The sequence below is a fragment of the Rhopilema esculentum genome, chromosome 6 (assembly GCF_057945365.1).
Source record: "Rhopilema esculentum isolate cy_ngs chromosome 6, ASM5794536v1, whole genome shotgun sequence".
In the NCBI taxonomy this organism is placed as follows: Eukaryota; Metazoa; Cnidaria; class Scyphozoa; order Rhizostomeae; family Rhizostomatidae; genus Rhopilema; species Rhopilema esculentum.
The window spans coordinates 7,964,644-7,992,321 of NC_142820.1; the positions used below are offsets into that span (position 1 = coordinate 7,964,644).

At 36.7% G+C, this 27,678-nt stretch overlaps 1 protein-coding gene across 1 annotated transcript; it reads left to right on the forward strand.

Annotated features, from left to right (window-relative positions):
* Nucleotides 1-6,073: 6,073 nt before the first annotated feature.
* On the forward strand, nt 6,074-27,658 carry LOC135686805 (E3 ubiquitin-protein ligase SH3RF1). Its single transcript, XM_065203148.2, has 13 exons — nt 6,074-6,655; nt 8,922-8,995; nt 11,087-11,201; nt 12,009-12,119; nt 12,484-12,579; nt 13,168-13,428; nt 16,477-16,634; nt 18,962-19,135; nt 22,658-22,916; nt 24,250-24,329; nt 25,264-25,378; nt 25,769-25,812; nt 26,117-27,658. Exons 1-13 carry the CDS (start codon nt 6,353-6,355, stop codon nt 26,283-26,285), a joined length of 1,959 nt encoding a protein of 652 aa, XP_065059220.2. The 5' UTR covers nt 6,074-6,352; the 3' UTR covers nt 26,286-27,658.
* The last annotated feature ends 20 nt before the right edge of the window (nt 27,659-27,678 follow it).

A 27,678-nucleotide genomic window follows, 5' to 3' on the forward strand; every position in this document is an offset into this window, starting at 1 on the left:
TGCCCAAATGATTTTTATTCCTTTTTAAAAGAATTAGGTGAAATTATTTTGGCGAAAGTGGTGAGATTATTACACACCATACACCACTGGTGCCGCGTCACTGACCCAGCCCATTTACGTATTTGGAGGTTAATGACAATATGAGTGCTGGGCATTTAACAATTTTGCGTATAAAGACCCATTTTTAGAATATTTACTGCCCATTTTGACCACAATTTCTGGGAATCTACGTGTTTTAAAACCTAAACACGCTGTGAATTTTTGTCATTGCTGTAAAACGTATCAGGAATCGGTGCAGAGCTAACCTGTGACCCAGACCCCTAATCAGAGACTCTCTGTTATCAACTTAGAGGTTTTGAGCAAAGGCTATGCAGTGCTCGCCAAGTGCCTTTCCATTTTTAAGCAACTCATTTATCAGACTTAAAACTTCTAACTAAATACTAATCGGCAAAAATGAGATTTCTGGAGATTTTTAGAAATAAGAGGATTTTTGGATACTTAGTTGAGATTTGCAGGAAACGATTCGTCTTTATGTTTTCTGAATGAATCATTGATACCTGCGCGCGGACCTTGACTGGCTTTTCAGGAGACCTTAAGGTTTAGCTGGATGGCAATTTTAGATCTCTCTATTAGTGTGCAGACAGTTGATACCAAGGTGAACGAGTATCAAACAATTTCCGATTATCTAAAAGCAAATTGAGATAATATGAAAAGAAGAACAATTTCTAGGCCATTTCGGAGGGCAAAGGATTCATTACAAGTAGTAAAAAATGGCATAGTTTCCTATATCAAAACAATACTCGTTTTGAAAATAATACATTTATATAATTTTTTTATCTTCCATTCGACAATTTTCTTTATAAAATCAGCTCTTTAGATTCGTTGCATCTGTTTTTAGTGGCGAGTTGCTATATACCCAAACCACTCGAACTGGCTTTTTCAGAGTCTGTTTTCAAGAAAGGGGTGGGACAGCACAGCACTCTAACGTGGGACACATGGGTTCTCATTGATAGAGGGCCAGCTTGTCGATCAAAAGTTTGACACTGCAAAACAGAAGCCCCAATTCATGTGAATGTGGTGCACTTGAGTTTCTTCTGATGATTCACTTTGTCATTCAAGCTTGTCGCTGTAGCACAGATTCCATCTCATGAGTAGAGCTAAGCTGTATTTTATCGGAGTATCGTGTAAACATGATACGTGGGATGGCAAAATCTACCACCATCCTAAGTGGCTTTCCAAATCAATTAAAGATTAATGATAATGAATCCTGGGATCCTTTCAATTTACAAGAAGCATCCCACCATTGCCACGTGAGCCTGTCTGATAGCTGCTAAGTCCCAATTAATTCTCGTTTCTACGTCAAGGTTAGTCGTGTAAATGCAAGTAACAATAAAACGATTGCCCCTTGGAGATAAGTTTTGTTGGAGCAACTTTCGTGTCTAGCATGTGCAAATAGGCTCTACATGAAACCTGAATCAAACAAAACGTTTGCAAAGTGTCTAGAGTTAGTCGCTTGCCCTCAGGGTTTGGAACGTGAGATAGTTGCTCCAGAAAAGACACAATTTGGTTTGTGTGTGTATTAGGTACAAAAAGAGAGCAAAAATTTATTAACATCAAGATGTGTCTTGCAGATCGCGGATGCATGGTCAATATAGAACTTAAACATGTTTTCCATGTTTTAAAATTTATTAGCAAAGTAATCTATTTTTTATTTCTAATATCGTTATCAATATTATTTTCGCATATAAACAAATCAATTTTTTAACTGAAAGTAACTTTTAAGTTTGAATGTTCAATTTTTAACCAGAATTGAAACAACAACAACAACAACAATGACGTTGGCTAGTCTCTCTTTTCTTTGGAAACTAGAACTACAAGACTCTGAAGCAACAGCTGACAAGAGTTTCGGCGCGTATCCTCCCACCATTGTGGCTGCATTGGCAGTATCGTAGACTGCTGGCGAATGAAAACAACAACAATAATTATGTTTGTCGCAATACATTTACAGTATCAAGAAATAATGGAAAGTTATCCCAAAAAGATTGGGTGACAAATATGGTCCAAATCTTATTCAAAAAGAGAAAAAACCTGATGCTATGCCATGACTCCTTTTCGAAGATGATATTTCAAGGCAAGGACCAGCTGTCCTGCTAACCACGGACCATGGCTTGTGCCATGATTTGGGACTATCGTCGGCTGTTTGATGCCAGTTCTTCAATTTTTACGTAGCTATAGCATATTTGAGAAATTTTATTCAAGGAATGAGTATAAAGGAATAACTTTCCAATAGATAAAGTAAATTTATCATCTTGATTTTATCATCAACATAAGTGAAAGGTGGGTCTGGAATTCCAGCGCATCATATTATTCTCTGCAGGGACCGTGCACCAGTCTAAATGTGGGAGGGCTGAAAAGGGCGTGACCGAAATTTTTTGAGGCTAATCCTCTAGAACGCCGGAAAACGCCCCTTTTAGAAAATACTGGCTTATTTCTACTGGGTTTTATAAGCAATCTGGTTCAGGGAAGATATCAATAGTTATAGAAATAGATGAAATTAGATTTAGGATAATAAAACATCAAGAAAAACACCTAGAAAATAAACAAAAAGGGTTCCCAGTAAAGAAAAACTGCTACTTCTTAGGAGTATAATATTCAATGTTGCGTTAGACCATAGTTATAGTAAACTTTCAAAAACATTTTCTAACGTATTATTGCAAAAAAGTGAAGGGACTATAGCTCCTGCTAGCCCAATGGCTGCGCGGTGCCTGATCCTGTGCTTGTCCGCCACTGAATGTTAGGCACACTAAAACAATAATCATCATATGAAAGCGAAACAAAGCCATTTCTTTTTATGCTTTCTTTTATTATGTTATATTTGTAGCTTCTGAGCTTCTGTTGACATTATATTATGTAATTTCCGATTTGCAAACAACTTTTTGGCGGAACATAGTTTACAAAATGGCTTTGCAAAAATGAATTTTCAAAGCCATTTTTAATTTCCGATTTCTTAAAGTGTCACATGAATTCTCTCATCTGTTCCCGTTAAATTGATGAGATGCTTTTCTGGTGACTAGACGTAACAGCCATGACGAAAAAGCTCAACCAAGGTCAAATTAAGAACATTACATGATGAAAACAATCTCTTGCTGCATGTAAATATCAAGGGTGGAGAAAGTCACAGTCAAAACAAAAAAGGTGGATCGGATCAGATGGTCTTGGGAAAGAAAGACTAATGGCGGGAATTGAACTTTTTGAGTGGTGAGGCAGGCGCATAGGACTTTCTCTTCATTTTCATCTCATTTTAACTGCTACTGTTCCTTTCTTAAATGCTATTTTGCAATAATTTTTCGTTTTTTAGTCTTCTGAACTAATATTTTTTACTTCTGTTATCATACTGTTCTTCCAAACAACTGTTCCTCTATAGTTCAACAGGTAAAGTTTCTTTAGGCATACAACTTCCAAACCGGTAATTGCTGACATCGTTTTAAAGAGTGTCATCTTAGGTGTACCCTTCTGTTATTTCCACTGTATTAAGAAAAAACCAAGCGGAGTAGCGGATCTGTAATGTAGCGGATCGTTAAGGTTCTGTAATTGAAAGTTTGGTACAATTTTAGTACAATATTTCAACCGGTTTACTGCCGTCAGAAAGTTTGTACCTTTCACCCCCCCTAAAAAAATTTCCTTCAGATGGTGTCCCTGTCTATCACTAATGAATAAGGGGTAATCCGCACGTCTGACATGAATATTCGTGCAAATACACAGTGCAGTAATACACTGCACATTCAGTAAACATGGCCCACGTGGGGCCCAAGGCCAGAAAAAGTAGGAGGTCAAGGTTAAAACTACTTGCTTCGCAAAAAGTGGGGGCAGGGCTACACCGCCCCCCCCCCCGCCCCTGCTGGCGTAGGCCCTGGTGAAGTTGAGATGCAACTTTTTGTGTAGTAACTGCACCAATAAACCCGAGTAAAACCGTTCACAACTTAAGCAACAGCAATAACTTCGTGCTGGGTAGAAAGTCAATTCATGAGTTTTTTTGGGTGGGGTGTATGTGTATCATCCCTCGTTGCACCGCCGTTTGAACACAGAGTTATATTTCTTTGGAAAAGAAGCTATTTTCTGCAAGAAATAACTGTCTGAGATTAATAACAGGATGCATTTGTGCTTCAAATACCGTAATGCCTCGAATAAACGCCCAGGTACTTATTTTATTTTCGAGGCTCAAGGGTGGGCGCTTAATCGAGAGAGGTGCTTAATCGAAGGGGGCGCTTATTTAAAAATAGATTTGAAAGTAATTCAAGAAAAGTGAATGTTTTTTCGATTAAATCACTTTTTTCTTTCTTTCTTGATAACGATAATTAGAATTCGAATAAGCGCCCTTTCTGAAGGTTGAAAGCGCTTTTTCGAGGGGGCAATCACTTGAGGATGGCGCTTAATCAAGGCGTTTCTGTCCCTTGAATTTGAGATCCATAAATAGAGACGTAGAAGAAAAAAGTAATTAGTATTATAACACAAACTATCGTCAACAGCTATAATAAAGAAATTTCGATTCATATAACGTCAACACTGAACGTTAAGATTGTTTAATCTAATGAAAAGCATAAAGTGTTATGTGTCAGGAAACCTGACGGATAGCATTTGCTTACAGTCCTAGCAGGGGAAATGCAAACATTCAAAAGCCCTTTAGCAATAAGAACACCCTCGGTGATTGGAAACAGAAGCCCAAGAGACAAAGCTGGTGCTAAACAAGCAAAATGTCTTCACAAGTTTACATTCGTTAACGTTTATCGTTAATTGTAATCAGATCAGCGATTATTCATGAAGTGGTATTGAGAAATCAAAGAAATAGAAGGGTCATACAGCCACTTCCCACAAAATTTCTCCATTAGCTGAGAGTATTTAGAAAACAGTTTGACACCTCTGGAACATTCACAAATTCAAAAAAATCAAGCAAGAAAGTGGTCATGTGACGAAAATTTTCCTACCATTCTAATGGGGAACATGTCGTAGAAACTTTCAAACATTGATTATTCGGCTTAGTTTTACAAAGAGAATGTTTTTAAAGTAAAACCATCCACCGCAAAGAAGTTCATGAAATTAAATGTCTCAAATATTGAATAGGGCCCTGCTGGCAAATCATCCGCCTTCTCCTCCTACGGTTTTTTTCAAGAATTAGATCATTTTTTCAATCTAAAAGTTTCATTTATAAAAGTTAAGTATCTGGAAGTATAGTGATGCATTTTTCGAGGGACGAGAAGGCAAGCACCGTGCAGCCATTTGGGCTAGCAGGGGCTATAGCCCCCCCCCCCCTAACTTTTTTGCAATAATAGGTTAAACAATTTACAAAATTCACTCTAGCGCAAATTTGGAAGATTAACTCTAACACATCCTAGTTAGTAGCAGTTCTTCTTGACTGAGGATCCTTTTTGTTCATTTTCTCGTTGTTTTGTCTTGAATTTCTAACTTGGTTAGCTTGGTGTTTAATTATACTAATGTCTAATTATATATATTTTAAATATTTGATATCTTCTCTGAATCGAACTGTTTATAAATGATAAATGGAAAAAAGCAAGTGGTTTCTAAAAGGGATGTTTTCCGGCGTTCTTAAGGTCGTGGCCTCAAAAATTTCCGTTCACGCCCTTTTCAGCCCTTAATCTTTATATCGGTGCGCGGTGTCTGCGAGAAGGTAAAAAATGCAATTGGTGAGCATCCTGTTCCCTTTTTAGAGCAAATATTAGATGCAGTCGATAAAACTCATTTGTTCTTTCGCTGTATTCATTACTTGCAAATCCTTGCTGCACAATTTTGTTGAATTTCCTCTTATTTCAGGAGTAGGAAGAGGATCCTGTTGTTCATGAAGTCTCCAAACGTTTTCCTAAAAGCACTTGCCTTGAAAAAAATCAAAATGCTGGCATCAATTGAAATAGTATCAGCATTTAAAAGATGTAAAAGCTTTGACAAAACTGTTTAGAAAGAGAAGCGAAAGTCTTGGCCTTATCCGTAAAGGTTGTTTTGCCTCTGGGTTTGTTTTACGGATTTGGAAATTTTTAATACAAAAATTTCGAGGAAGTTGCTCATTTCCGGAGGAGACTGGGAACGAAGCAAGCCTTCATTCTCTTCAGTCAGCTCCTTGTAAGCATTCAGGGCTGTTGGGCCTAAAGAGCCGTATCTGTAAGCTGTAAACAGACGACACAGGACGGTTAATGATGTGTGAAAAAACGGAGTGTTGATGGACTGAAAGCCCGGATATCAAATTTTACTCAACCTGTAGCGAGAAGCTGCTCGTGCATTTTTAAAGAAGTGTACTAAAGTGGCCACACACCTTCCGATCGTCGTTAGAAAAGAAGTTAAGCAAATGGTCAGTCAGGCTTCCTCTGATGAAATGGATCTCTCGCGGATCAGGGAGTTTTTTGAGTGCCCGGTATGCTGTGAACAGTTGCGCGATCGCAGCAAAGTATTGCCGTGCCAGCACACCATCTGTAAAGAATGCCTCGAAAATTGGTTCGATAGTAAAGGTTATTTACAATGCCCGGAGTGCCGAACTGATTACCGTGGACTAACAGTTGATTGTCTCTCTCCTAATGTTTTCCTAGAGCGAATGATGAATGAGATTTCAAAAAAAGCAGAGAATAACAAACCAGTTCCTACATTGTGGAAGGTATTTTATTATTTATCCGTTTTTTGTTTTGTATAATAACATGATTTTCTCGTTGTTGGATGCCCTTGAAAGCGATTTAAATTACAACAGCTACCGTATGAACTCAGATGAACTGGTGGGGAAGTTAATTAGGAATTCATCGTGTTTTACTCACTCTTAAATATTACTCGCAGCTGTTTTTGTTATACACGGCTCTTGAAAGCAGACTCTGTCCTTGCCCTTTCCCTTTGAGGGCAAAATACCAAAAGTGTCTGACAATCGAATTCGCATGACTCTCATTTCGGCCCTACGTAATATTGGTTCCACAGTCAAAACAATATCTTTCTTAGCTGAAAATCTTTATTTCTTCAGGCCGATTATTCTATAGAACAAGGGGTCGTTGATCAAAACAAAAATTGAAAGCTTTGCTGAGAAAGTTGCGAAAATAGTTTCGTCATAGAATTATATGTGTCTTAGAAAAATGCGGAGCTATCTTTTTTTGCTTTTGTTTAGAGAATTTTCCTCGGGTCATCCTTTTCGTTGTGCCATATTGACCTTAGTCACAGTTAATGTTTTATTTGAATTGCCCGTGTACATAGAAAACAACAACACCTCTTTAGAATAAGTCCTTTATAGTTCGTTCGGATAATATTTACGAAATAAAAGCACAATTACAAGAGATCAGAGGCACGCCTTTGCCTGTGTAAAGCTGATGCCGAACTTTTCGTCAGTTTTGCTGTAAGTGGCTAGGGTCTATATCTTCTTAATGGAAAACAAACCCAATCGGAATTGCTACTATCTGACTGAAAGGATTATTAAACTTTTTTGTTAAAAAAGCATGAACTGAACCTGTCCAATCTGGATGTCATTTTCTGATTTCTTTAAGAAATACATTATTTTAGTTGAAATTCCCAAAATGTTTGTTTTCAGGTCAGATATTACACTCTTCTTTTTACAATTATATGACACATGTTATGTACATCTTTAGGTTATCAAGTTACTTTAAAATGTGTCAACAAAATTGTTGCCAACGAGATGAACTATTGCGCTCCAAAAGTATTTTCTTTTTTGCATTTTGCAGGAACATGCCTAAAGGGCCTCTACAGGGGTATTTTAAATAATCCTAAACTGACAGCGTAGAACAATGAGTTAAGTTTAGCCAATATCAACCCACTCTTGAAAGGGAATATTAAAACACTGTTGGGTCAGTTTTCATCCTGTAATATTTAGTGTGTTATATTTTTGGAAAGACAAATGTTGGGTGATCAGTAATTACTTTTAAAACCAAAACAGTTTGATTTTACACAAGCAATAAACCATTTTGGCACATAAATTCATTAATCTGCAAACTGACCTCCTTAACTAAACTGTAATTTGATCATGAATTATAAAAACGAGTTAACAAATTTTCTAAATTTCAGAGAATTTTATTTGTAAATTCTCTGATTGACTATCAAGAAATGCAAACAGTTGAGACAGACAAAGTTTGAATTTTGTTGATTTAGTGGAATTTGATCTCAGAAGGTAAAATATCAGGCAGCTCTAGATGAAAGGAAGAAACTTATGTTCATCCATATCCTCATCATTCATATTGGTGTTGCAATTTGATTATTCCATCAAGTTTTCTCTATGAATATCTAAGTTGCAATATGTGGTAGGTGGTGTTCCTGTGGATACCACAAAATCCATTAGTGTGTGGGATGTTAGGGACTGCTTTATATCAGTTGCCATAAACGCCTAGAGGAATGAAGAATGTCATTTACTTTGGAGGGTAATTTTCACTTGTCAATTTGGTTTATTTGATTGAAAGGGATTTAAAGCTTAAATTACCTGTTTAAAACTTTCAGATGAAGATTTAGCATTATATGCAATAGCTCACATTGACAGGAAAAGCTATTTTTTTCTTACAGCCTTGTTTCTTCTAACCAAGATATACAGGAAAATTCCTAAATTAAAGATAAATTACAAGATGAAGACACTTGTTTGCAAAATGCTCAATTGTTTGCAAAAATGTTGTTGGGAAGTATGCCCCCCTGCCCCCTTATGGTTAGGGGGCCAGGAATATCCCCAGCTCCTTTTTGTATCATATATGATCATAAACTCTTAACATTTTATATGAAAGTAGGATGTTGGGTTAAAGAGAAGCACACAATTTTGATAACTGAGTTAATATTAAGTAAACTGGTTAGAAGATATGATTTATTTTATTCTGCCCTAATATAATTAATCAAGGATGAAATAGTGTTTAACAAAGCCAATTTTTTTAATTTTTTTGCTGTTGTTATAGTGGCAAGGTGTTGGATCCAGCCAAAAGCAGCCATGTGCAAAGGCATTGTATAACTTCCAAGGGACTGAGGATGGGTAAGAGTTTTGCTGCTTTGTTCTCAAACAGCTTCTTAACCCTATGGTCTCATGGGGGTGAACAATGAGTAGTGTTATTCAATTGTCCCCTGGGGTATCATGGATCAAGTCATTTGGGAAGGGCAGACTTTATTATAAGTCTTGAAAAGAAGCATACCCCCATTTTGGCAACTTTGTTTTAGAAACACTTTGTTAAGAAAACAACAGATTTGGCATCTGCTTCCTAGCCTCCTGTAAATAAAAACTCTTTAAATATATTTATAGTACCATTTGTAAGGCATCTATTGAAGTGTAAACATTTATAAGGGGATGATCCAGAGGAGCCTCCATGATACCCCGGAGGGTCAAATATTTTGTCATTGTCTTTTATTTAAGGTTATTGTTGCACTTTTAAATATCACTTTATATTCTAGCTTTTCTATGTGGTGTTTGTTGGGCATCAAATATATCATTATTATTTAATTTTACCCAAAATTTGAGATTTTCATTTACAGGTTGTGATGCATGATTTTCTCTAATAGACAAAGACTTATATAATTTGGAAATTCTTTGTTGCTTTCTCAATTTTTGGGTCAATTATTATTGCAAAACTGATATCATGGTCAGCAAATCTGACCATAACAATTGCCCTCCAGATTTTGTCAAATCTGTTTTACTTTTACTGAAATCTGCCCTGCAGATGTTTATACTTTATAATGAGTTAAATCTTATGGTTATGGTCAATTTATTTTCTGATTAGCAATATGGTTTGCAAAATAAGAATGACTTGTTTGACCTTCTCAAGGTGCTCATAAGCTATCTCATTTATGGTTTTAGAATTGTATTTCTCAAAGCTCATCTGCCAAGCTTATAGGTCACACTCAATTGATTTGCATGCTTGGAAGAAATAGAAATCCCTTTGTTGTTATTCTCAAAATAAAAAAATTTGATTTCTTCATAGATATTTAACATGTGTTATTGTTAAAATATCCCAAGGTAACAAAAAACATAGCCTTGTTTCAACAGTTTGTTATTTTGTTATTAGAAGGATTAACCAGTTTTGTTTAGATAGACTTTCAAAATTGAGATTTATTCTCATAAATATTCCTGTTTGCATTTAATAATATAGAGGTGTCATATAACAGTAAAACTGGTTGGAAACTCTTTTGAGGTTTTCTCTTGATTTCTACTTAATTTTGTAAATATTTATTGACGCTTATATGCAGATGATCATAAATCATACCTCAACTTACTTTTTGTTCATGAAATCATCAAAGAGTGCACCTATTTACAAATCTAAATGAAATCATGCAACTAGTTACAGAAAATTATTGATGCAATTCAGTTAACTCTTCATATCTGCTATTCTATGTCAGCTATCTATGTTGCACCAGGGGGTGTTGTGCAGTCTTCCAGGGGTATCAAAAACATTTTTCTAAAACATCTTATTGTTAAGCTAAGTTTTCAGGAAACATCATCTGAACATCATGTAGATTTCTGTGTAAGAGGAGTTTTATTCCCAGTTCAACATATGTCAGTGGTGGAATGGGAATGAATACAAGGGTGGAATTGCACCTCAAATCCACAACCGTTGACTTGCATTCAGGGGCCATTCATTATATTTTAAAATTTATTGATTAAACCATGCAGATCTGTTTAATATCTGCAGCAGTATCCCTGGAAAAGTGATGTCTTTCTCCTCTTGTACAAGCTTCAACAGCCTTGCTTCCTAAATCTTCTCCTATAGCCTCTCCTATTTACTGCTATCCAAAGACTGAGGACCATTCTAAGAACCAAAAACTTACCATTAAAGCAATCATCAAACTACTCATAAGCTCCTGATAATAGGATCACTCTGCTAACATGTTGTTTTTCAGCTTTATTTAACCAGTTGGCAATTTTACTTTTTCTTAGTTTTACATACTACTGTATGTAATACCTAAGTGCCGATTAATTTCCACTATGATTAAATAGACATATGTCTATTCTGTAGTAATAAACATTTTATCTCCACAGTAAACTTTATTTGATTTTTAGCAACAGTATGCTATATTTTTTATTAATATTTTCATAGCTTCCCAGTAACACCCTTTTTGCACATTTATGTTTTAGGGACCTATCATTTGCAAAAGGAGATTTGATATTACTAAGTGACATTCTTGATAAAAATTGGTTTGAGGGTGTATTAGATGGAAAGAGTGGTGTTGTGCCAGCCAATTTTGTAAAGGTGAGGTCCTGAAATTATGCAGTAGGATATTGGCTAATGTGATGTGTCAAGGCCAGTCTTTCTGTCTATCTTATGTTATATCCTATGCGCAGTGTGTGGTATGAAATTATTTGCTGAATTAATTTCTGCTGGTTCCTTGTGGCTCAAAAAATAAAATCTTTTATTACAATTGCTTGACAGTTGGAATTAATTTTTGGCTGGTTAAGTCCTGCACATAGGGCTTTACGATTATTGCAAATACAATACGATTTCAGCATTAAATGAATTTGCAGTTTTATTTTCCTTTCTAAAGTCATGTAAAAGAACTTTTAGATAAAATACTGAAATCCCCATTCTTCATGCCCTTGAGATACGTAGGGATTTTCTATTTTACTTTTCTTTATAACTTTTTCACTCAATCTTTCTCTTCAACACTTTGTCTATTTCTGCCAATGTGCTCTTTCAATTTGTGAACCAGATTATCCTATTCTGGTTTTCCTTCCTCTCATGACGTAATCATGTCCCTTTTTTTCAACCTCATTCTTCATAAGTAAGATTCAACGACTTTTGTCGATCTTACTCATTGTTGATCTCTTGTGGCGGGTCGTTTTATTTTTGGAAGTAACAAGATAACAGAATAGCTTAGCATGTTTGTTTAGTATTTCACCCATCCGTAAAGAAAAAGTTTAGGTCAAGCGAGGCTATATGATGGAACTTTCCTCCAGTCATTATGCCCGCTATATTGGAGCACCCTTGTCAAGCTCTCTAGCCGTTTTATAAATAATAACCCCTTTCGATTTATCTTTCTCGTCGATTTGCTCTTTGTAGGTTCTGGTGCCATTCCCATCTTTCGACGATGTAAGCAAGCAAGAACCACTCGCCAGGGGTCTCTACGATTTCAATGAAGGCAGAGAGAACAGTCTTATTGAATTCAAAAAGGTCAGAGATGGCCATTTTTGTAGCATAATGCAAAAATTATCAATTTAGGGTATATATTGATTTTATGAAAATAGCATCCGGATTTGGGAGGATTATTTTCCAAAATTTATACGAAATTGGAGAAGAAGCAATTATTGTTTAAAGTTGATGCATTGAATTGATTTTGATGAACCCCGTTTAAACGTTACCTTTGAAGAACGAGGTCTCTGATAAAAAATATCCGAAGATGTAAACGAATTTGTGATAATTTCCAGATCGGCTACCTTCTTTGTTTTTTTTACTTATCTCTTGGTAAGTTTACTTGTTTTGCATTTATTTTCTTATTTTCCTCTTTATAACAGAAAAATTGTTATTTGTTTCGAAGGGTGATATAATTTCCGTCATCAAAAGAATAGATAGCAATTGGTGCGAAGGAGTATTTATGGAACAGCATGGAATTTTCCCCTTCAATTATGTGGAGGTAAGTTCATTGTTTCTAATCGCAAACTAAATTAGAAGGAGTGAGCTGGGGACTTTGAAGTAGAACTTAAAAAATGAGTTTAGAAAGAATAGGTTGCTAAAATTTGTGTGTATGTTTTTCGAATTCCCTATTAATTGAGAGTTTTTATAGTATTTTGTGCCTCCGAAGTATTTATCTGGAGGGATATTGTTCCTTGAGACGAATGCCTGCTAATATAATTTGTTTACTACTGGATGATTTATTATTTCAGTTTAATTGGTCCGAACAAACTTAATTCACAGTCATAGTAGTGTTTTGTTATATCGTGTGAGCTCAGCACCCTTTGTTACTCGTTATTCATTAGTAGAACATCTTACATCAACTTCAGGGCGGGGCAGAGTCCCACAACACTAGGCCTCAATATTCAAGAACCCTCCCCAGTATCAATATAGTTTCAGATAAACAAGCATTTTGTAGAAGACCTTCTTAATAACAGCTGCCTAGCAAATACAAGGTTTTCAAATATAAGATAAACAGAGCTCCTGTTGCAATGGCTACTACGTTCCATAATATTATTGTTTTTATTATTATTTCCTTTTTGCTGCGTAGTTAAACGCTGCGGCGGAGGTACTTGTTAGTACTTCAGAAAGTTCGGATGAAGAGGATGACAGTCCTTCGCAGCGTCGTGACAAGAGCCCTACGCCAAGCAAAGAACAGAATTTGCGGGCAAGGCCGGAGCCCCCAAAACGGCATTCAATCCACGTGGACAATCCAGAAGAACAGATGATGAATCGAACGCGGCAGCTTCTCGATTTTCCAGTAAGGGCTCCTCGAAATCGCGATCGTCGTGCATCAGAAACGTCTTTGCAGGTACGTGTAGGTTTTGTAAGGGCAACTTGGGGAATTTCTTTTATTTTGCAAGATGCAGATAGCCTGTCTAAAGGGCCAAAATAATGTTTTTGCAGTATTTTTGATATTTTCTTCTGTTTCAAAGCTAAATGGCTTAAGCATTTGGTACAGTGCACGCATACATGTGGCTCTAGAGATGCTCAATTCTTACTCTTGTAGAGAAACTAGCTTAACCATGCTTTACCGGTTTTTACCCCGTACCAAGAAGATTTGTAAACTTAACAGTCTTGCAATAATTAGATTTAGTTGTTATCGCTTTTGCATGACTGAATATAGGGTGTCGATACAAAAAGCTTTTTAACCTGTTCCTCAGTATTGCAATAAATGAAACCTATAGGGTGTGACCAACCAATAATGGATTAACAGGGCCGAGTCTTGGGGCTTGATTGTTCCTAGAGGTTTGATAAATACACGACCCCGAAAAACCGACTCGGTGAAATCTATTAGTCGAATCTTGATCACTTATTTCACATGGTGACGTCCCCAGGAGTGCTTATAGTGTAGCCTTACCAAGGCTTGCCCCAATCACATTTTGTTTACATACTGAATATGTGTGTTCCCTTATTATATGTCTGCTAGACAATTCCCTTCTTCTTTTTTCTTTTATATCTTTTAATAATTTGCATTTATCTCGTACTGAGCCAGATCTATGTCTTGGAATTGTCAGAAAAAACTTTATTTCAATAACCCTGTATCATAGCAGCTCCTTTTTTAAAGGATTGGAAAGAAGGCTTGAAAGTCATTTTATGCTTAGTGATAAGTTCATTTTTCAAGGATTTCTCTATACTGAGCTGGTAAATATCTTTTATCCTATTGAGTAACATTAGCATGATCCTGGAATTGCTACCGGCAGTGCCTGTTTTTGTAAACAGGTAAAGCTGCCTAATATTCGACAAAGCTTGATAGCAATTGTCCTATTTCAACTAAGTGATTCGAACTTCACTATGGATACCCATGACATCTGTTTTGCCCTTCAGCACGCATTTTGGGCTCTTAATATACGTCTTACGTTAATCAGACAGTTTTTAGAATAAACTTAAGCAGTTTTACGTTTGAAAGGCCTTCATAAACACAGAAACCCTGGTAATTGGTTCTTTTTAAATAGATCATGGACTTTGACTAATAGGATTTCGATTCATCATTCGAATCGCTAACTGACAATTTTGGACTTTACCATCCTAGCAATAGATACACAGCAGGATTATTTTGGCTGAAATCTATTTAATTACTCTATGTCCAAGGCCAACGATTTGTAGCTAGAAGGGAAAGGTTTTTCCTCGCTAGAAGGCTTTCAGCTAACCAAACTGATTGTGTCAAAAACACCACAAAGTACTGATCTTCCGATCAAATCTTTTGTGAAAGCCTACGCTAACCATCATGATTCATCAATTTTTGTAATGTCTTCAGGCTGCTACTAATCACAAAACCACCAAGAACAGAAAACCTTTTTGCTCATTATTGGGTCTAACTGCTTAGTCACTCAAGCAGTTACCCTAGGTCGACCATTTTTGGTGACCTCTTGGAGATCGCATTTTCAGTTTGTGATATAAACGATGCCCTCACAATTGTTTGGTTGCTAAAGTACAATTGCCGTGGATCTCTTTCCTTTCATCGTTTAGAACGTTGAAAGATTCGTGAAATCAAGGCAATCAAGTTGTTAGTTTTCAAATATATCGATTGATCTAGTGGGCTCTGATGGGCATAAGAAATACTGTAATAAGTTACTTATGTTAAAAGAGGCCTTCCCGTAGGTCACGTGCTATATATTCTGGACACAAACGCAATATAAAGCATCTTTGTGCAGAAACATGTATGCTGTGAAATTTTATCAGCCGGTATCCATTGATGCAAGTGTCTTCAGTCAATATAATAACTTTAAGTCATTTGTATAACTCTTTGAGTCACGGATCAGCCAAATAGATCCCTAAGAGATGCCAGAACAGTCTATGGAAGTCTTGTCTTGGCCGGAATGACAAGGCCTAAGCTTCATCTGTCCCAGGCCTGTTTAGTCTTCTTTAAGAGTATGGTGTGAAGTATGGATCAACTTCGGAGCATCTTAAAACCGCTTGATATTCATATACTCTTTATTAATCCCGTATAGCTGGTTCTCAATAGCCTCTTTAAAAAATCGACGAACAATTCCCTCTTAACTGTCAGTCGGTGATTTTAGAAGTCTCTTATAAAGAGAAATCATTGTTTTTTCATGCCTGGTATAAAACAGACATGTTTTGGCGGGAAATTCGCCGTGGCTTTAAATTTACAACTGGATAACAGTCCTAAATTTGTCGAGATGTACAAGCTGAATTTGTGGGTAGAGACCAAGGACGCCGAAAAAGACCTTGCCGCGATTAAATTCGATCATTTTAAGACATACAGTTGAACAAGTAAATGTTGAATTGAAAGAAAATACAGTTTGTTGATTTGAAAGTTATGTTTTTCTCCTCCAGTCAGATTCCTGGCATCATGGCGATTTCTGGTAGCCTATTTATGCTTTTGGGTCTAGATTAACGACAGAATGATGTCAAAAACTGGCAGTAGTAGTCTGTAGAAGAGTCGACTTATAACAGGGTTGAAAATACAGAGAGATTTCTGTCAGTAGATAATTTGTCAATTTTTAAGCTACTGATTATCGTTGATATAATATGTTTTCAGGACTTCACTTTTAATACCAATAACTGATAATTATTAATCAATGGGGGCAGCATTTAGAAACAGTCTTGGACGAGAAAGTGGTCCGAAGGTGCCACCTTAATAAAAACAAGGCTTTCCAGATAGACATATATATGCAATATTTTAATCTAAGCGAAGTTTCTATAAGAAACAACAGGGCTCCTTTTTTCAGGTGCATATTTTTGCAGTTTCTTGGAGGCCCGCTGAAATATTCCTCACGCTCTTATAAACATAACGCAGTTAAAAAAAACCCCCTGTCATACTCAGCTTTCTAGTGCTCAAGTTTGTAAACATATGAATGAGAGCGAAGATTTCGAATCAAAATTTTCCTTTTTTCAGGATTCGCTGAACGGATTTACCGCTGGGCGGTCTGTTACCAACGGTCACCCTGACAGAGCTGCGGAGGCTTCAAATTCGAACGTTAATGGCGCCAGTGCAAGGGAGTCTCATAGGGAAGCCCCTGCGAGAATAAACCACCCGGAAGCTGGTGGAACTTTGTAAGTAGTACAGGTCAAAATTTATGTTGAAACTGTAGCTTCTATCTGTACTGCTTATTACATCATTGGTACAACTTAACATAACTTGATAGAATTTAGAAATCTTGCCAGGAGTTCCTAGGAGATCAATTCTCTGACAGCTATAGGGGAGTGGTATTAAATTAAAAGATTTTTCTCTATGGAACACCATGCCTCATGAATGCAGCTTGCTCAAGACAAATAGAAGTAAATGATTTTCCAAGGATTTTTTGACCTCAAACAAAATCGTACAAGGCAAGTTACGGACCAATGCATTGATTTATATTTAAACATGATTTATCGATCGGCATCCTTAACCCAATCTTGCAATGCATAAAATGCTCATCAATTCTTTAAACCATATGTATAATAGCGATTGAAATACATTGGATCACCCCAAACAAGCTAAGTAATCCATCTAATATTGAAAAAAGTACCGGAAAAAGCAAATCTCTTCATCAAACCACTTTTTAAAGATTACATACACCCCTTTCGCTGGTTAGAATTTCCTATCAAGGCTGATTTGTTCAATATAGTTTGTCTTATTAAGGGTAGAGAGCATCTGAAGGAACATTTTTTCGCTAAATTTCAGGCAGTTTCTAATGAATGGAGCTAGTGCTTGAGTTTTGACGCGCGACAGCAAAAAAAGCGTTTCGCCGCATCTGGGTAAAAGTCCTATAAAACCGCATTATAAAATGTTGAAATATCTTTTAATTGCCAAGAAATCTACTTTAAGGGGCACAAGACGCTTTTTTTAACAAAGCAATGGACCGTTTCGAATACAGACATATTTCGTTTCCCTTAAGAAAAATCAAAGACACGTTGAAGTGGAATTGCAATCATCATTATGTATTCATCTCACGTTAATAATAATAATAATAATAAAAATAATACCATATTTATACATGTTAACTTTGGTCAGCAACAACGTGCTGTTATCAATAAAGGACCTGTCTAAAATATACATGGATTACCGAAATAAAAATTATATACATGATGAAAATGAAATCTTGTTGTATCTTTATATCGAGGAACTACCCTGAATCAGGCAGGATTGCATTGCGTGTAATATCAAAGCACAGGATCCAAATTAGTTGAAATTGTAAGAAATGAAAGGTTATCTGTCAGCTTTTGGCGAAGCAAAATGTTAGCACTAAAAGATACTTATTAAATTTCTGAATTGGTCATTGAGCTATCAAATAGATGTTTCAGTCTTCCTGGGAAAACGGGCTTGTAAGCCCATGGCGTTAATCTCAGTCTCCAAAAAGATCCCGTCATCTTTTTAAGGGATTTCATAGAGATTTGTCACCATCGATGTTTCGATGTTTGTTTTCTGTTGTCGAGGCCCAAAATGCCATGTTTGTGGTGTCTTTTAGTATCAATTTACACCGATGTTGTAAAAGGTCTTCCTGAAAGCCAATTATTTGCTTACATGTCCAGAAACTGTCTTTTGTCAAACAAAATTCATGCCTCTATTTGAAATGTGTTCGTTTGGTTATCAATCCATCATATTTTGTTTGTCGTTACATTGTTTGTTTTGCTGAGTCTAGTACGAATATTGAAACGAAACGGAATCACTACAGTTTGTAGACAGATCTTAAACCCTTGTTGAAAATGTTTAGTTTTATTAAAGTTTCACCTTTGAATTCTTTGTACAGTATTTGTGATTGTATCTGTTTTATAATTAGGCATTTATAGAGAGGTATTTACCATCCAAGAATACACTTCACTAGAGTAGCCTTTTTTGGAAAAAATTTGAAACTTTGAGATCCATTATCGAAACATTTTGATGCCAGTTCTTTAAACAAAACCCAGTCAGTGGGAAAAATAGGGGCAGAAAATTAACTTGGCTGATTTCAAGTTTTCATTCCTGGAATGAGCTTGCAATAAAGAGAAGTTTCAGATAGATTATGGGTAACCATGTTTTTCTTTTGGGTCTTGTTGATTTCCTTTCCTGGAAGTCATTTGCTTGACCAAGGGGGTTGTTGTCTGGATAATGGAATGAAATGGGAATCGAGTTTAAACATTTGGGGACGACCCTTTAAAAATGCGAAGCTAATGCAGCGCCGTTAGTCATTCGAGAATGGTTTTTTGGAGTGTTGTCTGAAAGTTTGTTTTGTTTAAAAAGGGGGGTAAAGGACAAGCATATTTGAATGTCAAAGAGATTTGCTCCATGAAAAACCGCTTTAAAGCAACGTGTTTGGCACTATATTGCAGCTAAATGGAGACGGCAGTCAAGATTTCAAACTGGTTTTGGCATCTACATCTTTGGCATCCGATTATTGAGGGTTTGTTCTTTTGGTTTTTAGGTATATTTGTATGTACGATTACAGAGCAAAGAAGGTCGACGAGCTTTCATTGGTTCGTGGGGAGGTGTACTGTGTCAAAGAGAAATACCGTGATGGCTGGTGCAAAGGTTACCGCGTAAGATCGACTACAAAGAGGACTGGAATGTTCCCTGGAAATTACTTGAAGCCTGCAAGGTAGTCTTTTGTCGCTTATTTAATTTGTCATTATAAGGATCATTTTGCTATATCTTTATCTGCATATTTAGACGCATTCCCATTCCTGACAAATATGATGCCGTCCAATCAATGGCTTCATCTGACGAAAAAGTTCTTAGCTGTTTATGATAAGAACGGATCTGCAGCTATTTATAAAATATTTTCGTCCACATGCTTATCTTGTCATGGCCGAGTATGCCATACGTCATAATGAGTTTTTCTTTTGCCCCTTTCTTCTGTTAGTATGAATTGAAGTTTTTGCTGTGGTAAAATTATTTCCGCATTATGAAACAATTTTAGTCTTACCTGAATGACACTTTTCGCACGTTTCTTTGTCACGAAAGGAAAATTGGGAGGATAATAACAATCAAATCTAAAAATAATGAAATTAGGGACGGAGGAAACCGCAGGGATTAGAGAATCTCTTTCTTATTTTCTTGAAGATTTCTTTGCTCCGTGTGAAAAGCTTACCTTATTTGAAGGTCACGCAAACATTTCCTTCATCACAATTTTTCGTAATTTGTCTAGCAATGCGAAATAAGTTGTCAGATTTCCTGACTTTTGTTTTTCATAATTCACGGATCAGGTAAAGAGTGAACTTATCTTAAATAAGAACAGTGTAATTGCAAGGTTTGCTGCGAGCAATTTATCAGGCCCTTCAGTGTAGTAAGAAATCTTTGCTTTGTGATTCAGTTCAAGAAAAAAGACCACAGTAAGGATATTTCTTTGGTTCTCATTGTTTCTAAAAATTTTCGCAAAAGAAGCGTTCGTCGCGTCAGCAAACAGCCTCTGTAAGCAAGCTGTATTGTGGAATTTTGGAAGTGCAGGATTTGTCTTTGCGAAGATCCTTGAAGTATGGGCTTTATGTATGAGGAATTTATTTATGTCCAAACGGTGCCCGGCCCCTTAAAACAGCACGTGCATTTGACTTGAAATATCAGGATCTATAGTCATACAACTGTAATCAAAATTGTCCTCCGGTTTTGAAAGAGTAAAACTTTGGTTTTCAAATGATAATACCGAATTTAACGAAAGGAGCATGTGGGATGTATAGACTGTCGCTTCAAGAATGTGCAGTCTTCCCACACTCCAAGGGTTCTTTCTTAACTCTTTTCTCTACCAGAAACTATCCATATCTATTTAATAGCTATGACTTTTGCTTTATGCTTTTGCGAGGGTATCTCACAGATTTCAAAATATTGTGGCACAGTTTGCTTTCCGAGATTGTTGTCAATCAAAACCTTGTTGTCCACCTTCAAAATGTTTGCATTATTTATGACGAAAATTGTCACATAAACATGATATCAAATCTATGACAATTTGTTTTCGCCGGATTGGGATTAGCGAGCCCATTATCCCACGAGCTAAGATATTCAAAAGCTTTCATTGAGAATGACAGACAAAACAGAGATGGCTGTTCTTTCATATAAATGCTGATTTTTTATTGAATGGTCGACCGGACACTGCCGTCTTTCCTGTGCCCTCTGTGTGCTACTGATTCTTTTTACATGTTGAAAGATGCATTCAAGAAACACGCCTTCCGTTTCTATTTGTTGTGTTTGTACTTTGTGTTATGTTTTGTACTTTGTTCCATTTTGATGTAGTCAAAAGCAGTTCTCCATTCATGGATAACGCAAAGGAAGAGCTTTGGACTTCAGACATTTCTCGCCAAATCGGATTGAATTTTTTCAAAATGACTGTGTTGAGCTTTGCTTAATTATACGCTGCTAATGCTGCCCATTGATCAGTCATCATCATCATCAGGAGGATCATATAGTTTCGATGCTCTTTGATTGTAAAATACTTATATCGACGCTGCCTGATTACGTAATGGCAGCTCAAGGATTTTGTAAACAACGCTAAAGGAGCTTTTTGTGCAATTCAACGTCTCTTGAATAAAAGCTACCCCAATCATGTACAAAGCTACATTAGAAAATTATGTCATTTACCAAAATAGTTTTGAAGGAAACGTAAAGGGTTTCTTAATAGCATACAACGCTGTGTCAGTTTTATTTGATTTAAATACCACTCTGTTTTTAGCAAAGTTTGAATTCAGTCTATTCAAGTTTAAGGCGAAATGGTCAGTGTCAAGAGAAATCCTCTTCTTTTTGAAATCCTGTGGCATTGTAATGCATATCCCTATTTGCCCTCCTTTTCTTGAAGGCTTGTACCGCTTCTGCAGCAAGCCCTTCTGTTTCGCTTCTATTGACCACACACAAGAAGCAAAATTTCTTTGTTTCCTTCGAAGTATAGGAGTTATTTAGTGCCATATTTGATATTTCCTAAGCAGGAAATTGGCATTTTCCCACTACCAGACTCGTTGAATTGCTAAATGAAATTGATATCAAATGTGTTTTATGCGTACCACCCACTACTTCTACTTTTGGTTTTCTTGATTATATTTTCTTTCTAATGTTCTATATATAGGGCTGACTCTATTATATCATTCATAATCATTTCTTAATAGTCTTAGACTTCTTTCATGTTAGAATAGTTTTTATTTATCGTTGTGGTGAAGAATGGTTGATATGCCTAACTGAATTTTAGTGCTATTAGAAAATTCATTGTAGTCAGATTTTTGTATTACAAGCCACAAGCGAAATTGTTTTATTTATATCAATTGTCAATCGAGAAATTTTCTGCTAGTAGGTATATGCTGCAGATTTCCTGTTGTTAAAAAGTTGGTAATTTCGTAAGAAAGCAGAAAACTTCTTTGAGTTGAAAAATTCTTCCAACAATTCTGGGCTTAGGGCGCGTATGATCCATCGTCCGTACATAACTCTACACCAAGCGCAAATATGAACATTCTTCTCCAGTTATGTCATATAGGGGCCCAAGGCTTTTCATAATTGCCAGTGTTTCGAGTGCCCCGAAGGGAGCCTTGTTATCCGACAAATGGGAGTTATCCGTGGCGGCAGATTTAATCGCGATTGACTTTAATCGAAGAAAGTCTTTAATCGACTGACTGTATGCTTCGCATAGTGCAAAGATTAGTTTTTCCTAGTTCTTCTCTTTCACTGAGTTGCTCCTCTAAATTCTCTTCAACGCCCATTTGTGTGCAGAATTTCGCATCATACTTGTGCCTACATAATTGTTGAGGAGACGAACAGGAGAAAATCTTCTGGACTACAAAGCAACCCTCCGTCCTAAAAGTCAAAAGACATGCGCCTGGAACGAAATCATTATTGCGCATGCACCTTAACGACAGGACTGAAGGTTGCCTCTCACATTTGAAGAGTTTCGCTTGTTTGTCTCCCTAAGTAATCTAGCTCAAGGTCATGTAATTTGGCCATGAGATTCATGTTTTGTACGGCCACAAAATGCATGTTTCGTACGGCCGCGAAATCTTGCTCTTTTTAACACCATGTCCTTAAAATGCGTAATTCGTATGGGCACGAAAAGGAGCATCGCAAACAACGAGGGAGATACTGCTTCTAATTTCTAGTCTAGGCTTCTTCATTTTAGAAACTTCTTAATGTCATGTTATTTATCTGTTCACAGCAACCACCGTATTCACTTGTCCAGATGTCTTAGTTATAATCCTGCAACACCATCACCCGCGAATTATTTACCGAACCGATTAAACGTCCCACAGCACAGTCACTCTACATCTGCTCCATCAGATCTCTTGGTGCTGCCAAGAAATGGTTCGTCCCAGACCAACTGGGCTCAGAGAACACAGGCACCCGGTGGTAGGACCAGAAGCGGATCTGAACCAACTGATCCATCACTGGCTGCAAGAACCACGGAAAGATCAAGGGTATCATCAGTTTCATTTTTTTACTTCACTGTGTGTTCCTCTACAAAATGGCATGCTCACAGTAGGCCAGGGTCCCTCTAAATCCAATTGATTCTGATTTCAATTTCCATATGGGCTCAAGGACCCCGATATCCTGCTTGGGCCCCCAAGATCTCATGTTCCGGTTGGAACTCACTTTTTGACTCACGTGTTTCTAGTTTCTCTTTGGGTTCCACCAGTGCATAGCTTGCACCGAGTTTTCATAGAACGAGCTACGACACTGGAATGAAAAATGCGACCCCAGCAAAGTTGGCAACATAGGCCTTACGCCAATGATCACTTAAGTCCACTTTCGGGGTCAACAAAATGCTTGGCAAGAATGTTAGAGTGGGGTTGATTTTTATGACAAAACAACTAGGCATAATAAACTCATTTTCGTTTCTGGCTATTCAATGAAATTATGTCCTAAATACCAAAGGTCATAACATAGCGAAAATGAAGACTTTGAAGTTCCATTTTGTACTTAAAATTGGGGACAAGGATAGGAAAAGTGCCATTGGAGACCAAGGGCCTCTAGTTTCATTTGACGCAGATTTCTATCAAAAAGGATATGTTGTGGCTTTTTATCTAAGTGTTCCTAATAACAGTTGAATCTTTGCCCATCGTTAGAGTAGCTTTACCACCCATCATCTCTGGTTTTCATATCATTTTCGATTGAGCAGATTTTTTATTCGAAATGCATGCTTTTGTTCTCACCACAATCTTGTCTTAATTATGGCTTATGATCTAAATTCAGTTTCAGTTTGAGTGTCCAAAATATCGCACATTAGTTAAGGCTGATTTGTTTTTAAATTTACTGTTAAATTTACTGTCCTGGTTCTTTTAAAGGCTCTTCGATGGTCACAAGTAAATAATAATCACATTTCATCACAGTCAGTTGTCCAATTATCAATTAGCATTAGAATTATATTGATTGTGATGGGCATTTGTGAGTATTTATATCCAAAGAGAGGGTTATGCAACTGTTCCTTTGGGTAGGATTGTAACATTGACGAAAGATATAAAATGATTTGATACAAAGATTCATAGAAACTGACAACACAATTTCATGTGGAGTTATTGTATCAAAAAAGGGAAAATAAGCAAAATATGGAAATTTTAAGCCAAGGAACAATCTGGAAAGACTGACGTAAAGTTTAGGTCTAACACATTGTTTACACGGTGTTGTTATGACGGGTACCTTGCAATATTGGCCTTTGAATTTTGCTTGTTTATATGGAGAGCAGGCTCCAAAGAACCCCCCCCCCCCTCTTTGAAGTGATAATCCAATGTGTGTTTTAATGATACTTTTTAGGTAAGGAGTTTTATTCGCAAGCTTAAGAAGAAACAAGCCGTGCCGGCACCAATTCCTTTGCCTTATTATTCAGAACCAAGGTATTCATTTTTCTGTCTTGTTCTCAGTTATTGTTACTGATTCTATTTGAAAAAGTATTGATACTCATTCTTTAACGCAGACACGTTCTTGAATATTTAGAATAATTAATTGTTACCCTTTGATTTAGCCAAACTAATTTTGAAAATAAACTGTCATGTTACTTGTCAATATCCGAAGCTGGACTTTCGAACCTCTTGTATTACCAACAGATTTAAATTTTATTAATTGCAAAAGTCTTGACAGTCAAGGTGTGCTATTGGTAACGTTTACGGTCAAAGTGAGGGAGTAGTAAACTCCACTAGGTATCAGAGGTACATGACTTCCTCCTTAATTTGTCAAACATGACGAAACTACCGAGTCTAAAAAGAATGAAATTTGCGACTAATAAATCAAAGAGGAACAGACGGTGTCCATGTGGGAAAACGGGTTGTCATCAATTGATTTTGTAAACCCCGGCTTGTATACCCCCTGTTTATATACAATGCCTGCCAAAAGTACTTGGAACACCCAGCAATTTGAGTTAAATTTCATATCTTTCATTCCTTTTCCGAAAACAAATTACTACTTCCGCCCCCTTCCCCTAGAACAATGTTGATGATTTAGAGAAATATCATAAAAGAAGCGCAAAAGAAAGTGCTTCCTAATATTCTAACCCGTTTCATAGTAAACCAACATTGTTCCGTGGGGGAGAGAAGGATGATTGATTTTGACCTTCGAAAATGACGTCAGTGTTCCAAGACTTTTGGCAGGCATTGTACCCCCTGTTGGTTTATCTTTGTTTATATGTCCCAGTTTGTTGACACCAGTTTATATACCCAAGTTTGTATGCCTCAATTCTGGTACCCCTGCTTATAAGCCCTAATTTATATTTTCCAATTGCTATTTGTGAACGAAATCAAAACATTTTCAACTTTATTATTTTTATCCCTTTAGCACCGAATTTCGTCCGCAAAGACCGATTCCTATTCTGCCGTCAGAACCGCCACCACCATATTCGCCGCCACCATATTCGCCACCTGCAACAACACACCTGCCGCCACCAAGATCGGTATGAAAGATGCTTTGATACCTAAGTCATATCGTCTTTTCTTGTTGATTTTTTCAAATTGCCATTTCATTTTAGAGCACTTTACTCAGGTTGTAGAATGCAGATATTTCTAAAATGACTTTTCAGCAAACGTTATAATTAACCAATACTTCAAAGGGACACCCCCAATGTTTATACTTCAAAGCATCACAATGCTCAGAGAGTAAGCTGTCTAGATATTTTTCTTGCCAAAAAAGTTATTTTTTCATCCATACAAATGGATTATATTGTTCTTGCATGTTAATACTTTATCTCCGAAATTTCAGTAGAATTTCAGTGTTCGCCTGAAAGTTCTTAAAGAAACAGCTTTTACGCCAGCAAATACTCAACTTTGATTCTCATCTTTATTAGCCAATCGCTGATGTCCCTCCAACTATATTGCAGAATTACGATCGGTAAGTAACATTGGAGATCTGTGTTATCAATTTTGTTTTGCTTCGTTTCCCATCACTATCTGGTTTGGGAAATCTGATTTGTCTTATCAAGTGTGGTCCGAAGTGTCTGCAAAGTAATTTTTCCCATAATCGTTTTTGCATTCAAAATTCCAACTTTCAATAAGTAGCCCTAAGGATCTTCTTGGGAAGGATTCTTCTGACGATTGTCTAAGTGTTTGTAGCTGTCCTGGCTGTTCGACTGACTTTTCGACTGAAATTGAAATTTTGAAGAATTGAGTCAAAATCTGCTTTCTCTCCTTTTCAGATACCGTGCAATCTTTGGGTTTCCTCCTCAGAGCGATTACGAGCTAGAACTGAAAGCTGGTGACATTGTTTATGTTATCAAGAAACGAGAAGATGGATGGTATCACGGGAAGTCTCAGCGAACAGGAAAAGTTGGCTTATTTCCAGCTAGTTTTGTAGGATCGTGCTAATTCTTGCTGAATCGTTCTTTAATGAAATTGCTGAATTGAAAATTGCTGCTAAATATAAAGGGGTAGGGGACATCGGTGTAGGGGGTTCCGAGGCTTTCATGGAAAATGAGGGAAAGGCCTTTTACGAAGGAATTATTAAAAGGCAGACCTCAGGGAAATAGTTTTAAAACGAAAGGCCATTGGTTGAAAACTTCAGGGAAGTGTAAACCATTTAGCCTTACAATGATAAAGTTTTATAAAGTGAAATATATCTTTTTTGAAGTCAATCAGAATCGCAGGAAACTGATTCAATCCAGTGAATAGTTACCTATCTTTCTAATCTGAAATGAACTCTTTGCGAAGGTCAACAGTGGTGTTGCCCATTGATATCTTAATCTCACAATAAATAATAAAAGATATCTTCTAGATCTATATTGCCCCTGGAGCTAAAAACACCTTACGGGCGTTGTTACTAAAGGAAATGAATGGCAGTGTCGAAATTTCCACGACATGACTATATTTAGTTTTGGTTCTTTATCCACTTTGCTTGTAAATGAGTGAACAGACTGTAGTGGTTTAGGCCTTGTCGGGTGTTTACTGTGAAGTCGTTTACTGCCAAAGCTTGTAACTCAAATCATCTTCGATCTGGTCTCAGATCTGATAGTTGTGAGTTTCCAACGTATTTTTAGAGAAGCGGCCTGCGAATGGCGTGCATTCATATTGTAGTTATCGCAAATGCAACAACATATATTTTAACGTCATTCAAGTATAATTTTTAAAACACCTCCAGCTGCCAGCTTGTTTTTGTGAATGGCTAAAATTGAAATTAATTGTAAATTTTCGTCGATAGTGGACATTTAGCATCAGACAGACGAATCAGTTCGTATTGAGCCTACATTAAATCGTAAGTTAACAGAAAAGCAGTTCAATACGAGATTTCGATACTGTGTTCACGTAAACGAGGCAAGCTGGATCGTTCCTCCTCTTTGTACACAGACCGGGTTACGCTGTCCCTTATTTTGAACACATAAATATGCAGCAAGCAAGGGTTTAAAAGAAGTGGGACCCCGTGACTTCTAAAGCAAACTGTTTTTTTTCAGTATCACCGGTTACGAATCGACGGGGGAAATGTGTTTATAATTAATACTGTAAAACGAATTTTTTTCACTCATGAGTAAAACTATCAGAATTTTTAGCCTAAAGTGTGACCAGAAGCTGCTTTAGCCAAAGCATGCATAAAGTCTGAAGTTGACGGATTAGCCGTTATTTAATGTTTTGTTTCTTTACGCTTTTATTTTGCTATATGAATTTGTAAAGTTCGTGTTAATGCTCTTAACTGAAATAAGCGCATTTTCTCGATTAATTTAATAACCATATTGGTTCTTTTCGTCGAATTTGGCTCTCTCTGTGTTAC

What these genes read in the sequence shown, in the direction of transcription:
- LOC135686805 (XM_065203148.2), top strand. Translation starts at nt 6,353, where the DNA reads ATGGTCAGTCAGGCTTCCTCTGATGAAATGGATCTCTCGCGGATCAGG. An exon ending in CAGTTCCTACATTGTGGAAG is followed by an intron (nt 6,656 to 8,921) that starts GTATTTTATTAT and finishes CTGTTGTTATAG; the next exon opens with TGGCAAGGTGTTGGATCCAG. An exon ending in ACCTGCCGCCACCAAGATCG is followed by an intron (nt 25,379 to 25,768) that starts GTATGAAAGATG and finishes CATCTTTATTAG; the next exon opens with CCAATCGCTGATGTCCCTCC.